We start from the raw sequence: 17140 nt of genomic DNA on the forward strand, positions 1-17140 counted from the left end.
CATCTTCACCTCGTGCTTCAGGTTCGTCTCTCGTCTTGATGAGGTGAAAATATGCCTCGAGCTTCGCTAAACGGTCTGAGATCTTTCACCTCATTACAAACACATTAATCGGCTGCCACTTTCTCACATTCACCGTGATCGGTGTTACTCGATCGTTGATATGATTCTTCAGGTGGTCCGGTGCTCGAGTGGACACATCTATCTATAAAAGCCTTTCTAAACTGCTCAGCCTTTAGAAATCATTAAGCAAATAGCTCTCCTCAGATCCACAATATCCTGTTAAACAATTTCAGCTGGAGGGTCTCTGAAGGTCAACACACATCTATCATCTCTAATACTGGCTGCATAATACCAGATTCCAATCTTCTCTCCCCAGAGACGGACACGGAGCCTGTTGGCTCTTCTTCAAAATCATAAAAAAATCGCAGTCTTCATCAACAAACAAACAGAGCCAGTATTAACCCTCTCCCGGCCCTTCATCGTGAGGAGTATTAGATCTCGAAGCACTTCATCAAACGTTTTATGAGACCGGCGAGCTTTTCTCAAATGGAATCGGAGATGAAAGTTTCGGCACCAATAATAATAAAATTAATAACGAAGTCTTCTGCCTTTTTGAGAATCACTGCTTTTGTTCGACATTTTGTTTTTGAGAGACCACAACACGCTCACATGTGTCACCTCATGTTTATTGAGTCTAAGCAAACTAGCTCCAGTCATTTTAGTATCATCTGTCAGACTCTTGGTTTGAACCATAAATAATCAAGCTGCAATGTGGTCGACGCCAATAAATATGCCCATCACTTTATAGCAGCTAAATATCAGGACGTCAGACACAATTGAAGGACCGGTTGAAAACCTGCAGGATTGGTTGTTCAGCAACAGAAAACTGGAGCCAATAAATTGTTTTTCTTCAGATGTCCATAGAAATCATATCATTCCAGCTCAGTATGAAAGGCAATGTTTTAAAGCTGAAGTGTGAGATGTTGTGTTAGTCATCGGTAGTTTAACGTCCTGAAGAGTGAAACTCTGACGCTTTCAGAACATGGATCTGTTTGACGCTACTTCTGACTCAACCAATCACGTGAGTCTGGGGCGGGACTATCTGTCTAACGAACCAATGACAGATAATAGGGTTGTAATTCAGTTTGGTGGTGTAGAATTCACACACTTCACCTTTTAAGTTCTGAAATTTGTCTGTAGTTACAGCAATCCTGCTGAAACATTTGCTTTTAAATGGTTAAATTAGATTAAATGTTTTCACTTGGTAAATAATGGCACAAAAGCATGTTTCAAATACAATATGTGGATCATTGTCAGTCTGGACACACTTGCATATCTCTGAGTTTAGTGAACAGTATCGTGCAGCAAATATGAGGCTCATCTGGAGACCCTGAATGACCGATACGTATTGAAGCTTCTCCTTCCTTGGTATTCCGGACATAATGGCTGTAGTATCCCGCTGAACTGGCTGCACGTTGGGTAAAAATATATTCTGTACCTGACGTTGCTTTATGTGTGAACAGAAAATCTTTGCATAAAACAGTAGAGGAGGCCGGGACCGGCTACGGGTCCCTCAGTCACGGTAATTTGACGGCAATCCTGAGCGTGTCACCTTTCGTTGCTGATGATGACAGATGTGCCGATGTAATGAGGAACGCGGTGTCCGTCAGGCGCAGGGCTTTGGGTCCGGTACAGGTATGGGTTCACCTCCTCGCCCCGGTAAGCGTCCGTTAAATGGCTCAGAGCGTAGGGTCCTGATGGGAAAGAGCCATGTTTGGCCAGGACATGGTGGAGGTTCAGAGAGACGTACGGACTCTGCGCCGGGAGGCCCGTTCCCAGCAGCACCCTCTTCTCCTCCATGTCATTCTGATTCGAGAGCCTGGCTGCACCGTTTCTGTCCTCGTACGGCGGGTCCATCACGCACAGCCTGCGCTGGCCGAAGCCCTGGAGCGCATGATGCCGTCTGGCCAGCGGCGGTCCGGCCCGCTCGTCCTCTCGCCCTCTGCAGCCGTCGGTGCCGCCCTGGTTCTGACCAGGTTCCTCTTTAAACGCTGCGCCGGGTCTGTAGCCCCCGTGCAGCAGCTGGGCTGCGAACGCACCGTCGGCCGCCGAACCTGATGGACACAGAGTTGGTTAGATGTGCAGGTCGTTCTCTGTGTATCTTTGTGAATTGATTGCATTTGCAACCTTAGAATGATTCAAATTGATTCACAATGAAATTCGTTATTAAATCACAGATGTAACTGATTTAATGTTTAGATATTATATTATATAGTAGTTTAGCTGACGCACATTGTAGTCTTTGACAAAAAGCTTTTTGTTCAAAATGTTGCTCTTTTTATGAAACTTCCCCATATTCATGTGTTAATAAAAAAAGAATGCATGATGCTAAAATAAAATGGCTTTTTGTTGTTTAAAAGCAGAGTCTCTGTTCTTTGTTTTGATATATTGACTGATCAGATATTCATATAACAAAATATCTTGAGCAATAAAACATTTGTGAAAATGATCAAAAATGCTGCCGGTGGCTGACAACTTTCTTTTCAACAGGGAAAGATTTAATATCCAGTGATATTGATCTGACTGCACTGACACTATCAGATGAGAACAAAACTTGAACTGAATTGATCTGAATAATGACACTATTGTCTTCAGTAGAGCCTCTGCTTTTAAACAAAAAACCCCCCATTATTCTAGCTTCATGCATTCTTTTTTTATCAACACTTGAATGTGGGAAAGTTTCATTAAAAAAAACATTTTGAACAAAAAGCTTTTTTTGTCAAAAACTACAATGTGCGTCAGCAATGCCTCTATCGCTTGTTTCTGCATCTTTGCCTGTGTTTTGATCCGGAGATTCTCTACTCTTTCAGAAGATGCGTAACAGTGCCCCCTACTGTATAACAGTGAAAACATGAAAAGCCTGAAAATTCCATCAATGGCGGGGAAAGAGTTCAAGTTAAGCAGTACAGCAGTGCTATCTGTCCGTCTGTCCTCACCCTGTCTGAGGCGTCTGTCTGATCTAAACTCTGTGATGTGTGTGTGTGTGTGTGTGTGTGTTGATACCTGAGTATGCGCTGCAGGCTGCAGGAGTTTGCAGGTGCGCCGCAGGTTTATTTGCGCAGCTCCAGGGCGACTGCAGCGAGGAGAGGACGTGCCGTCTGGAGGGGCTCGGGGTCGCCTGTGCTTTCCGGCAGTCGCTGGAGGTCTGCGTGTGTGTGTATGTGTAGGACGGAGGCAGCGTGTGAGACGGATCCTGGACGTGCGTCAGTAAGACGGGGCTCTGCTCCCGGCAGGATGACAGGCCCGACTTCCAGGATGGAGACTCCAGTTTATCAGCTTGCAGCAAGGTCTGGAAACCAGAAGCACTTGACGTCACGTACACATCAGAAGCTGCACGCGTCGGGGCGTTCCCAGGTGAGTCTGTCAGCGCTTTTACCTGTGAATATGGAGATGCTTTGGGTTTGCTTTTGATTTTGGCTGCTTTGGCTTTCAGCTGTTTGCGTGAGTCCTGAGGAGCTGCGAGACAGTTCTTATAGGAGAGCGACGGTCTGGATCTGCTCTGGTCCTGAGAGAACTGCATCTCTTTATATTCCACGTCCCTGCGGAGAGACACGGCATCAGAGTGCAGTTTCTGTCTAAACACCACATGCTGTTAGGGAGGTGAAAGGTCACTCACGTCAGGACGTAGTTGACGCTGACGATGCAGTGCGGCCGAGACGAGCGGCTGTTGTGAACGATGGTGGCGCAGCTCTGCACCCAAACCCAGCCGCCGTGTTTGGACAGCATACGGTAGTATTTGGTGGTCACCTGACCCTTCACCAGCACTGAGACACACAGAGCACTTCACCAGTTGATTCACTGTCAGCGTTTCCATGCAAACACTGTTCAGTCGTGTTAGTAGAATGAACACATTCATGCTGTTGGTGTCGACTCGAGTCGGTGTAGATGATCTACAGAGTATCTAATGAAAGTGTGTGTGAAGTGGAACGCATGCAGCGACTCACGTAAATGATGTGCGAATTGCAGGTGGAAGATGTCGCAGCCGTGGACGTGATGGTAGAGAGTCTTCTCAATCAAATCCTGCGGCTCATAACCGGTTAACTCGGCCACCCTGACACACAAACACAGTGAGACACACATGTTTCATAAGATTGTTTGTTCATGAAAGAGGCTCCTTGTGACGCCTGAATGTGTTTCCTGTGCTGTTTTTTGTTTCTATCAATAACTTAAAATGATTAAAAATCACAGCTGATATTTCTTCTGGTCAGTTCGAGTCTGTAAGAATTATTGGTGCATTCAAGTTCATATTTACAAGTTGGAAAGTCATAATTACATGGTCAAGTCACTTTGATCGGAGCAAGATGGCGATGTACCATTTCTACAAAAAATTCAGCAAGATTTTTAACTGTTTTTGAATGAAATAAAATGATGAATAAAGAATGCACATTTTTGTTTAATGTTTTTATTCATTTCATGAAGATATAACTGTATCGTTATATATTATATTGCACTATGCAACTTACATGCAACTTAGGTTGTTTTATTGTAAATGGAAAAAATAATAATTTTATTCATTTCAACAAATTTACCATCAATACAGAAGCTGTATCTCACTGATGTTCATGTGTGTTCACTGCAAAACTAATGTTCTTCCTCAGAGTTTCTGTCTTGTTTTCCAGCACAAATATCTAAACATTCTTAAATCAAGATACATTTACTGGAGATACAAAAAGACTGAAGATATGAAGTATTGTTTTCTGAGAAATTTGTCGAAATTAAATGATGTGCTTAAAACAAGAACAGATATCTACCAAAAAAAAAAAAAATCTTAATTTGAAGGGGAAACAAGATTATTTATCGGACCCCATTGGTAGATATTTTTAAGCACAAATTTTTCACTAAAAAATACTTAATATCTTCAGGAATTTTGCTTCTCCAGTAAATGTATCTTGATTTAAGAATGTTTAGATATTTGTGCTGGAAAACAAGACAATCATGTTGTGCAGTGTTCAACTGGTAAATACGATCTTTACGACATGACTTGAATGGACCATGTCAGCTGTGGAAATGAAAGAGCACTGCAGTGAGAGATACAGTATTCCGTGCTGAAACAGCAAGAGTAGTGTTCACATGAGGTCACGTGTTTCGGCTGAACCTCACCTGCTGTCCAGGAAGATGAGTTTGAGATCAAGGCTCGCGCGGAACATGAACATGTTGCTGTGGAGTTTGATCTCCGTGACGCCGCTGGGCGGAAGCGACTGACCGACCGCCACCAGCCCGACGATCTGATAGCACGACTCGTACAGAGACACGTCCATCACGAACTGACGGATCTTCAGGTACCCGCTGCAGTGAATCACCTGCAGGGATCAGATTGGTTCAGTGTTTAATGTGTGGAAGCTGGAGCAGATTCGCCTCTCGTCATCTGGAGCAGCTCAACCGAGAGCGCGTGTGTGAGACTGATGAGCGCGCGGCCTGTCAGAGCTCATGTCTGTGGAATGAGGTCCACACACACACACACACACACACACACACACACACTCTCTCTCACACAAACACTCACATATTCACACGATTAATTTATGTCTACGTCCTGCTGACCTGCGAACCTCTGAATCCAGCGCGTGATTTATTCTTTACTTAACATAAACCACTTGTTTATTGCCAATGTAAATTTTAAACAAATCTCCAAAGCTTGATGCATGAAAGATTATCCAGCTCGAAGTCGTGCACATGCGAGGGGAAACGGGTGGAGACACTGGAAAATGTGGCGTCATCGACGCGAGCTGTCATCGATTCAGCGCTTCGCGTCAAACGAGTTTCTGCTGCAGTGGATCAGATCAGATCAGATTATGATCATCAGTTCATGCAGCAGAATCTCGAACAAACGCTGCTAAACAAAAGTAAATGGCAAATGAATCTGGCTTCAAAGTGGCTCTAGATGTGAACTCAAGCTCTTGACAAATGTTTGCCTTGCTTTTTTCGTAATGACATTTGCAATGCAAAACTCAGGTTTGAGACGCGCTCGCAGAAAAAAAAACGCCCCGCAGGAAAGTAACCATCAGAATATCATTTTACCGGCCATCATCTGATTTGTTCCAAATAAAAACATGTTCGGGTGTCTCAGCTGAAGAGAGACAAGCTCACCTTATAGCCGCCGCACGTGAGTCCCGCGTTCCGCTTCGCCAACACACACTTCATCCGCAGGAAGAACGAGCGCTCGAGCTCAAACTCTGGAACACACGGACCAGAAGAGCCTTGTGATAAATATAAAGCATTTCATTTCGTTTCATTTCATGCGCGTGTGTGTGTGCGCTCGTACCCTGCAGGAAGTGCGGGTGCAGCGGTGGGTGCGCGCTCAGCACTGCGCTCATCTCATCGTGGTCTGACGGGTGGATGTACTCAAAGATGCTGTTACCAGTCAGTTCCACCTACAACACATGGTAAATCATCATTCACAGTCATTTTATGTTCTCCCGATATCTGTCAGGTGGTCTGAAATCACTCTGAAAAGTGAAAAACCCAGCCGAGATTAAGATGACTGAGAATCCGTGTCATTTAAGAAGATTACATCAACTCACAAAAATGCCTATTGTGAACAGGGTGTGTATTCACCCGTTTAAGGGTGTGTGTGTGTGTGTGTGTGTGTGTGTCGGGCTGAAGCTAAGCTCCTGTTTGTCTGAAATTGATCTGCGTCCATCTCAAAGAGACAGTCTGATTCCCGCTGCAAAAAGTTCATGTATAAAAACACGATTTGCATGTGAAAACAAAAGCGGATTCTGTGCAGGACTTTGATCCATTTTTGTGTGTAAATTAGCAGGGCACATCAGACACAGGGAAGGTCACTTCACAGCACTTCAGCGACAAATTACTTTCTCGGCAGCTGCGGCGGAGACGCTAATCTGATCTTTGTAGTGCGGCGGCGCGCTGAGGCGCAGGAGCGCGCAGGAATGTGCACTTTACTAAACATACTGCGTTTGTGTGTTTCAGATCAGATCTGGAGTCCTGCTGCACACCAACACACAATACCGTCCTGTCAGAGTCCGAGTGCGAACATAATGGATTCCCTGTCGACGCCGGTTGCGTTTCAGCGTTTTGCCAATGGAGTCTCAGTCTCGGTCTGTAAGCCGTTCTCGCTCACATTCTTCTCGTCGTCCACCAGTAACCAGCCCATTTGAATGCTCAGTAGTCAGTATACACAGGTGTTCCCACATTAACAGCTTCATTTGCGTCGTCCCGTGCGATTGGGGCTCGTCTCTTGCGGCCGCTGCTGTTTTGACTAGGCAATAAAAAGCGTTTTTCCTTTAACTCACCCGTGACACGAGTCTGGATCTCCACATAATCCATCAAGGTCATTGCCAACATCTTGCCAAAATTCTTATTTTAATGCTCCTTAACTAAATTAAAATTAACTCCAAGAAGCGCATTTTTAATTTCTATTAATTTTTTTTTTCTTTTTCTTCTCCTTCTTTTTTTGTCTTGATGTGCGACTGCATTGGTCAGTCAGTAAACAGTGTTGTGGAGTAGTTTCTATTACAGCTGCTGAAGAAGAGACTGTAATATCTTTGACGTCTTTGTCTCTATTCTCATTTTGAAAAGCAGGAGCTGTTGCAGCACAAATAATGTTTTTTCATGGTCTTCCATGTTCCTCCACAGACATTTACCCGTCAGTTTACTTCCACACGTCAAAAGGGTCCACTGAAGGTTCTGCAGGCGTTATTTCCAGTGTCAATATTCTTCTCTTCAGTGAAGCTTCTGTTTCTCAGAGAGACTCTGATGTCCTGCTCATGTTGGTTAGATTGGTTGTTTTATTCTGTTAGGACAGAAGTGCATGGAAGAGCCGTGGTCTCTCAGCACACAAACACACTAATGAGTTTCTAGAGAATTGTGTTTGGCCATTTTTTTAATGTGTGTAAAGTGCATTTTCTAACTTTATGAATCTGTGCCACCAGTTCAGCTGTGCTAGAAATACTAAAGTACCAAATCAGCACAGACGGATTTCTTAAAGGCACAATTAACCCACAAAGCCTTCATTTACTCCCCCTCATGTCGCTCCAAAAATGTTGAGAAATGTCTGTGTTTTGTTTTATGTCCATACAGTGGAAGTCAATGGACACAAGTGCTGTTTGGTTCCAAACGTTCTGCAAAATATCTTCTTTTGTGTTTTATAACTTTTGAATGTATGTGTGTGTGTGTGTGTGTTTGGTTGATCCAATGGTGTGACACAGAAAGCTGTCTTTACATGCCCAAAAGTAAAATCTAGACATGTTAAACAAGCTCAACCTCAGTGTTTTTCTTCAGACTTTCTTCAGATTTTCTCATTGTCTGAATTTCTCAATAGAGGCACAATATAAGAAATAGCGATACTGAGCAAACAGTCTGTGAATAGATTCACTTCACATTCCCCAATGACATTCTTCTGGAAGTTCATGTGGTCTCAGTTATGTGTGTGTTGAAGTGATATGACTGTGGCCTCGGACTGACCCTGATTTCATCTTAAACTCTCACCTGTGACAAACCCAGATGTACTGAAGCTGTTTCCGAGATGTACATGATTTTCCCGTCAGACGCGACGACAAACACAAACCCGTCCAATGTCTGAAAAACACATGATATCATATGATTCATTTGCATAATCATCAGACGCGTTTCAAGACATTAGCATCAAATATAACGTTGTTTTAAAAGCCTCGCACCTGCAGCAGGTGAGATCCCAGATCTTTGGCCATGAGGTCCAGAGGACTGACCCGTGATGACTGACCCCAGGCCTCTCCGAGACCTCACAACAAACACAGAAACAGATTCAAATACTGACGGAAGAACCTTCAAAACTTTCATTAGCGCACGAATGAACGGCATCATTCCCATTTCTCATATTCTTCCGAGAAGCTGGTGTTTTAACAATGATATATAGTTTGGGATGTGAAGAATTCATTTAGAAAAATTAGACAAAAGTGTTAGCAAAATTAGCAAAAGTGGACTGCCTTAGAATTGTAAACTGATTTAAACTGCAGTTTAACGGGAGGTAATCAATCTTTATTATCACATATGCTGATTAAACAAATTTACTTTTCAACTTCACGTGGACAATCTAAAAAAAAAAAAGTTTTTTTTGTGGATTTGTGTAACGTAAAATATTATTTCCCTGAAGCCTTAATGTGTTTTTTATATTATATTATATTACATTATATTATATTATACGTTTATTATAATAACTTTCTTTATTATTATAAATTTCAACGAAGCAATTTTAAGTTAAATATACATATTGTAGATAGATAGGCTACTGCTAAAAGGTCAATTACAGAATTTCAACAACACATTATACTATAGCATAATTTAATATTACTAATTTGAAATTACTGCCTCCATGTAGCCGAAAACGGAAATTAAAAGAAATTAATTAATGGGAACAAAATGTTAATTTTAATTAATTTACAGAAGAATGATTTCTAAACTGAAGGACTAATGCGATATGGAGTCTTTATTTTCTTCCATTTGTGAAATATTTATCCCGAATACAATTTGAGATCTGTTATGATTCATTATAAAGTTAGCTTTTGATCATCAGCAGAAGATTTCAAGCGAATGTCTTTAACAGCGACGGAAAGAGAAAATGACTGAATCTGTGATGGTTTAGTTGATTTTATGAGTTGATAAAAATGTATGCTAATTACAAACACAAGAAAAAAAAAAAACAGGTAATAATTTTCTTTTAGAAACAAATTTTCAAGGGCTGCCAACCTTAATCGTAATCGGATTCATTTCATCACGCAAAGCACATCTGATCAAAACGAACTCAGAAATCTATTATTATTATTATTATTATTAGGCCTATTATCGTTATTATTAGGCTATTTATAATCATTTTATTTTTAGACTTTTGGATTTGGAGTGGTTAGACTAGTTGACTTAACGAGTAAATAAACAGCCATTTATTATTATTATTATTATTATTATTATTATTATTATTATTTTCAAATGCTTTAAGATTAATTTAATGAAATTAAAATAGTCCGCCATTGAAAATGTTCATTTTTAAATGAATTTAGTGAAACATCACAAATAAAAACAAGATAACAAAATTAAAAGGCATTGTGAGATGATTCTATGAACAGCAAATCAAAGGCAAATCCCATCAGGCAATGCTGGAAATCCGTCTCCAATCGAGCTGTAACTTACCGTCTGGAAACACGGCTCTCATTTTCAGGTAACTTGTGGTCAGTCTGATGATTGACGCTTTGTCCAGCTGAGATGTGATGGCCGAGGGCAGCGGCAACAGTTTGGCCAGTTCATAAAATTCTCCATTTTCTTTTTCTCTTCGTGTCTTCGCAGCATTCTTGGACTTTTCCTTCATTTCTGACACATGGAGAAGATGGACGTGCTTTAAAGCGCTTCAGTCGTTCGCTAGTCTTTCACAGAAAGAGACACTATAATAATGGTCACTCGCTACAACATGTTTCACGGTTCATTAATGTTTTTTTCCTGCGTCTTTTCTGTTTGTGTTGCAGTGAAAGACAGGCTACTAAAGGGCCTCTGAACCTTCCTGATAGTCCTGCTCTTTGTGAATTAAATCATAAAATGAAACGATGGGGCGAATGGAAATCACCTCTAACACTGACGAAACTCTTCACACACTGAAGGTCTTTCCAGAAGAGTCCTTCAATAAATCAGCCAGTCATGTCGCATTAGATTTTGATTCTGATAACTTCTTATATACTTTAGGAAAGCAGTTGAACTCCATTTCATTGGGAATCACATTCACCGCCACAGTCACTTTTGGCTTCGACGCGCTTTGACGTTTTGATTTGAAAGATTTAAAAATGACAGATTACAGAGATTCAGTAATACTAACTTCTAATAAATCATTGACGATGAGCATACAAAATAGCATATAAAAATAGTAAAGATGAGTTTACGAACATCTGTTCAATGTGTCGATGTAGGCTACTCCAGTCCTCCATTTCACGAGTTCGTGTTTATTTCCATTTTAAAATGTTTCATTTTCTTTCCTTTTTTTTAAATTCCTCTCGACGCCTGAATATTCCTCTCAGGACTCCTCAGATACTGTTCAGCCTTTCGATTATTCCTGTGCTTTGATCTCATATGAGAGAGAGAGAGAGAGAGAGAGAGAGAGAGAGAGAGAGGGGGAGGTTCATGGAGACGGAATGACTCTCGTTACGTCACAGTCTCTTGTGTGTGAGGATGATGTCTAAAGAAAAAAGCAACATTTATTATTGAATTATTGGCTGTCTTACCAAATCAGTTTTATTTATTTTATTTATTTCTATATTAATATTTATTGACATTTAATAGTGTAATAATCGAGCGTTGGCTCGTTTGGACCCGACACATTCCGTGGAGAACCGAGTTTCTGAACGGCAAGCGGTTAATGTGCAGCGATAGAAACAGCCGTTAATGTAGAACATAAGCGCGCGATTTAAACCGTATCGGTATTTGGATTGTTTAAGCCGAATTATGCATTCGAGTCTCTTTTCACTGTCACGCGAAAACCGTGAACTTAAATATGTTCAAATATTCCACCTTGAAGAATATACCTGATGAAGAGTTATATAGGCCTGTTGATAATATATGCAAGTTTAGCTTTAGGTTACTCGGGCAAACCATAAACATTCTGGGGATCAGTGGGATCTTGTAAAACTGTAACAAAATAAATTGTGCATCATGTACAATCGTGTAGAAAGTAGTTTGTGCACATTTGTTTAGAGCTCAGAATAGACTCATAATAAATCTTTGCGTGTTTGTGTGGTGAAAAATATGACGGATATTTGAAATAATCCCGCAGTGAGTTATCATGAGCAGATTACATTAAATCAGACACTGATGTATTTGTTCTAAATATTCATTTTTTACCAGCACGTTTGTTCAGATATTGTGTCTCATTAATGGGTTTGCTCGTGTGATTTGGCTGGAACGCATTTGGTGCAGTTTGCGCATTTTATTCTTATTTGAAAGCGTGCAGAATATTTCCCGCGGACAGCAGCGCGCGCGAGTGTATAAATGGAGCGAGTGTGTTTGGGCCGCGAGCACAATCAGCACATTTATTTGTGTTGGAGGGTTGGCTGTGATATAAGGCTATCGCTTTCTCTCGGCCTGTCACAGCTGATGGATGAACTTCGGCAGCTCTGGATGGAAAATGCAGGAGGAGACCTCTGCTTTCCAAAACCAGCCTGTCTCGATAGCATGTAGGAATCCACAGACACACTATAAAGCCGCAAATCTCGTTGTCCTCATTCAGATCAATGTGTAGAATCTGATAGCTCTGGTTGGCTGTGAGGATTGGGTTCAGGAGAGAGAGAGAATGTGAGGTGGAGCGACTCTTATTAACCTCTGTTAGCAGAAGTCTCTCACTGCAGGTGTTCCGCTCGCTCGGACTCTTCTGCTCAGTTTCAGCTCTCCAGAGTCTCCAGCACAAATCCAGACTTGAGTGATCACAGTCTTTCTCTGTCCTGCAGGGTTAGGGTCAAACTCCACACAGACAACAGGGAATCAGTGACCAAAGAGAAGGAAGGTGTTCTTCAGGTCAAGCACTCAGATGGGTTTAAATATAAGCTTGTTCGCATGTTGCACTAATCAACATTCTCTCTATACAAGCTGCAATATACATTTCTAATAAACAGCCTTTATCAAAACTGACATGCATGAAAACATCTTTAACACGGAAAAAGCACTTTCTGAATGTGTTTGCAGGAACAGCCTGAACTGATTGACAGAAGTGCCAGAGATGAAACTGTTCATGACTGCTGGAGTCTCAGAGCTTCCCAGAGCAAAGAGAGAAAATATACGAGATGTCGGGCTCTGATGATTAATGAGCAGAGGAGTGTATTTAATACCTATTAGTGCTTTATTCGCTGTTGCTCTGCGGGTGTTCGAGATAAAATCATGTTCAGTTTCACAGACTCTGCATTGGTTTTGTATTTGCGATCTCTAAAGATCTTTAGATAATCTTTACATAATTTGTGTTGTTGGACATATGTAAAATAAAACAATTATTGCTATTTTTATTGAGTGAAAACAAATCTGTCATACATGATTTCATAGAGATCCACATATCCCGCAACACTGGTCACAAACTAAATGTATTTTATTCATATATTAGCCTACTTAAAAAGGAGTCTGTGGACAGGTGTTGTTGCAAGTTTAGACCAAAATGAAGTGATAAAGTATGACTTCCATTAGCCTGAAAACACACACACACAAAAAACCTCCTGACTTTGACATCTATGATCATAAAACCAGATGGAAATCTGCTTTCATTTCCTCTCTTCCTCCACAGACACTTTTATTCTACAATCATCAGTGCTGCTCAGACTTTATTCAAACCTGTTTAATATATTTGTGTCCAGAGCTTCAAACAGAACATGTTCTTTTTTGCTGCTTTCATCTATATGCAATATATTTTTTATTTTATCTTTTACCTAAAAAGAGATACATGTATCTGAGAAGTTCTGAAAGACATTCATTCATGCTATAAATGTTCGTCTGCATTTGGCATTTGTTAATGTCACGTTGTCATGTGTGTTAGTTGTGAATAGAGCGAGTGTGTGTGTGTGTGTGTGTGTGTGTGTGTGTGTGTGTGTGTGTGTGTGTGTGTGTGTGTGTGTGTGAGTGTGTGCGTTTTTGTGACATATCAGGACACAAATTTGTATAATGACATGGGTATGACATAGGTATTACAAGGAGAGGGTGACTTATGAGAACATTACTCCATGTCTCCATTTTTCAAAAGGCTTATAAATCACAGAATGAGTTTTTTTTTGAGAAAGTAAAAATGTAGACAATTCCTTGTGATGGGTAGAGTTAGGGGTAGTGTAGGGCGATAGAAAATACAGTTTGTACAGCATAAAAACCATTACGTCTATTGAATGTCCCCACAATTCACAAAAACAAAACTGTGTGTGTGTGTGTGTGTCTGTGTGTGTGTGTGTGTGTGTGTGTGTGTGTGTGTGTGTGTGTGTGTGTGTGAGAGAGAGAGTTAGATCGCCCTCATGATCCCTGCATGCAAAAAGAAGAAGATCAAGGATAAATCACAATTTTGAAGGAAATCTGAAGTGAGTGAGTTTACTATTTTGGCAAAGATGAGCATGAATGTATTTATAGTCACATTTGTAATAAAGTATCTCTGATTGTTTTGAAACTAAATAGAAAATGCTTTCAGCTAAAGAGAACATGTACAGTGTGTTTCGTGTTGACAATATTGAAGAAATAACGATCTGAATAATTTGCAGTTTGTCTAAAACTGACACTGGAAACACTCATTAAAATGACATCAGGACATTTGCTGTACTATATTAGATGTGATAGACGATAAAAGCAAACCAATTCATCTTTAAATATTTTGTTTAATATTTCTCACTCACTTATTCATGATACAGGTATCATTTAAAATAATTTTTTGCTGAAAGTTCAAAATATGTATTCGTATGAAATGAACAGATGTTATATGGAGCTGCTATATGTGCATTTATGTTTCACTTGAGATTCTTAAACAATCATAAGGCAGTAAAGATTCACTTTGCTCAACTTTTTCTGCACAATTCTGCCCTCTAGTGTTTCACAGTTAAAAACAACAATTTACTTCAGTTCATGTTTGAAATATTAATAGCAATTATGACTGATCTGTATTTTAGAGTGTTTACAGTGAGATTTGTAGATCTTGTAGAGGTTTGTAATGGTTTTGGCAGCCTGAGAAACGGCTGCTGTAAATCACTTAATCATTGACCTATTAGACACACAATCATCCTTATAAACAGACTAAAATGTTTAAACGGCTCGTGTTGTGCTGTTAGATGAAGTGGTTAGCAGTCTCTCTGGAGAGAGTTTTCCTCTGTTCACTGTCATTAGTCGAGTCATTTATTAAGAGAAAATCGACGCTGTAGAGGCCTGTCAGTCGCTGCACCTGCGGGACGTGAAGATCGCCTGCAGGCTGCTTGAATCAGAGTGTGTGTGTGTGTGTGTGTGAGAGTGAGAGAGAGTGTGTGTGTGTGTGTGAGTGAGAGAGAGAGAGTGTGTGTGTGTGTGTGTGTGTGTGTGTGTGAGTGACAGAGAGTGTGTGTGTGTGTGTGTGTGTGTGTGTGTGAGTGAGAGAGAGAGTGTGTGTGTGAGTGAGAGAGAGAGAGAGAGAGAGTGTGTGTGTGAGAGAGTGTGAGAGTGTGTGTGTGTGTGTGTGTGTGTGTGTGTGAAAGAGAGAGTGTGTGCGTGTGTGTGTGTGTGTGTGTGTGTGTGTTTGGATTTAGAGTTCAGATAAGTAACATCCAAACCCTGTTCTTTCTTTGACCAATGTGTTCCACAACAACCAAATAAACCCAAACTATATCATTCACCATGAAACCATTGAGCTGCTGTGAATCTGACTCTTGAATATTCAGTCTCTCATAAGCATGTGGAAAACATTTATTCTACAAGCCTAATGCAGTTTGACCCTGTAAAGCTCCACAATTAGCCGGACTTAACCCGCCACGACCAGACGCGTTTCCACTGACTCCAAACCCTCTTCATAAAGTTTTCATAAAGTGTATTCAAAATAGTGCCAAATCTGGAATTACAGACTGTTTTCATTAAGTGCTGATGACACAAGCAAAACCAATCTTTCATTGTCAGCGGAATGATGTACCAGAACTCTGATGAAACCCAGACCGAAGCATCGCTGCGCTGAAGAATGAAGGTTTGCTCTGGAAAATGTAGCTCTGCATTTATAATATCACAGGGTCTTTTATCCTGTGGCCCCGGGGGACTAATAACTCTTACTCAGTTTGGTGGCCCCTGGACTGTGTTTTTTCTTACTGATGGCAGACATATGGCTTCCGGCTTTGCGTGTTGTACAACAGATGCCAAAGCCGAAATGTTCATCCAGCTTTCCTTATAAATGCTCACCGTACCGCAGTCAGTCTCCTCTGGCCTTCCAAATGTCCAAGTGCATCAGGACGCGCCTCTGTTTCATGACGGGACACGCTTTAACAGGGATATTGAACACTTTCTTTTAGATTTCAGGTTTTCTGTACTCCATTTCTTTTTTTTGTCCTGAAGAATCCGTTTCAAACGTAATGTTTTGCTGGTTTTAGTGCACATTTACTGAACTAGGCAAACAGTGCGCCATTTGCCTGAAGCTTTCCATTAAAACATCCAGTCAAAATGACTGCAGAAACACTCCTTTATTTGGCTTCCGTCTTCCTCGTAACATCAGGGAAACTCACCAGGGCTGCTGCTCTCTGTGAGAAAAATGAAAACACCTCTCAATGAAATGGGTTTTGTTGAAAATAACCAGATAATTAAATTACATGGGATCTGTTTCCTCTGCTAGAACTGTCAGCCTCATTTTCAGCTCTTTTAATAAATGTGGCTCCAATTATGTTCAGTCTCATTCTGAGCCGACATGAGCTTTTCCATGAAAGAGCGACACGTATGTTTTATTTCAGAGAGCTGCCTGTTAAAAATTACAGCTATTATTCTCCCTGGATCTGTGTGTGTTCAGAGGAATCTGAGACAGCGCTGCTCAGACTCAAACCTCACCGATTCACTGATATTCTGTGCTCACCTGTGCCTGTACAACTGATTTAGTTTGCTTTTCATTTGTATTCATTGAAATATCTTGTGAATATAAAATATACATTTAGAGCTCTTTCATATCATTATGAATCATGAATCAAAGCTGTTTTCTGAATTTCACTGATGCTAACAGAATGGATAGTTTGTCCAAAAAAAAAAAAAAGATCGTTCTGTCATCATTTACTTGTCCTCATTTTGTCCCAAACATGTTTGGGAAGATATTTTGAGAAATGTCTCAGTGGTTTTTATTTTGTCCATACAATGAAAGTCTGCAAAACTGTTTGGTTCTTCTTTTGGGTTTGAAGCCATAACAGGGAGTAAATTATGACAGATTATCCCAATTTTATTAATATTATTTATTTTAATTGAATTAAATTGACTAAAGTTTCTCTGTCTCTCTTCAATACAGAAACGCAAACGCGTTTCAATCACTGAACACACGATGGCGCCACTGGAGTAGAAATGATAAACAACCCAACGATACGAACATCCCATGAAACATCGACCGTCTATCAGTAAATTCATCGATCAGCCTCACACGATCAGAGGGAGTGCTTGTAATGTCCCGTTATTG

General features: G+C 40.7%; 1 protein-coding gene across 1 annotated transcript; it reads right to left on the bottom strand.

Annotated features, from left to right (window-relative positions):
* Positions 1-670: 670 nt before the first annotated feature.
* On the bottom strand, positions 671-11051 carry sim2 (SIM bHLH transcription factor 2). The gene is made up of 11 exons (XM_051911459.1): positions 10183-11051; positions 8697-8779; positions 8509-8598; positions 6323-6431; positions 6148-6233; positions 5161-5360; positions 4005-4111; positions 3677-3824; positions 3437-3599; positions 3064-3349; positions 671-2114 (listed from the first exon to the last, which is right to left on the bottom strand). Exons 1-11 carry the CDS (start codon positions 10355-10357, stop codon positions 1609-1611), a joined length of 1953 nt encoding a protein of 650 aa, XP_051767419.1. The 5' UTR covers positions 10358-11051; the 3' UTR covers positions 671-1608.
* Between the last annotated feature and the right edge of the window lie 6089 nt (positions 11052-17140).

Source organism: Ctenopharyngodon idella, chromosome 10 (genome assembly GCF_019924925.1).
Source record: "Ctenopharyngodon idella isolate HZGC_01 chromosome 10, HZGC01, whole genome shotgun sequence".
NCBI lineage: Eukaryota > Metazoa > Chordata > Actinopteri > Cypriniformes > Xenocyprididae > Ctenopharyngodon > Ctenopharyngodon idella.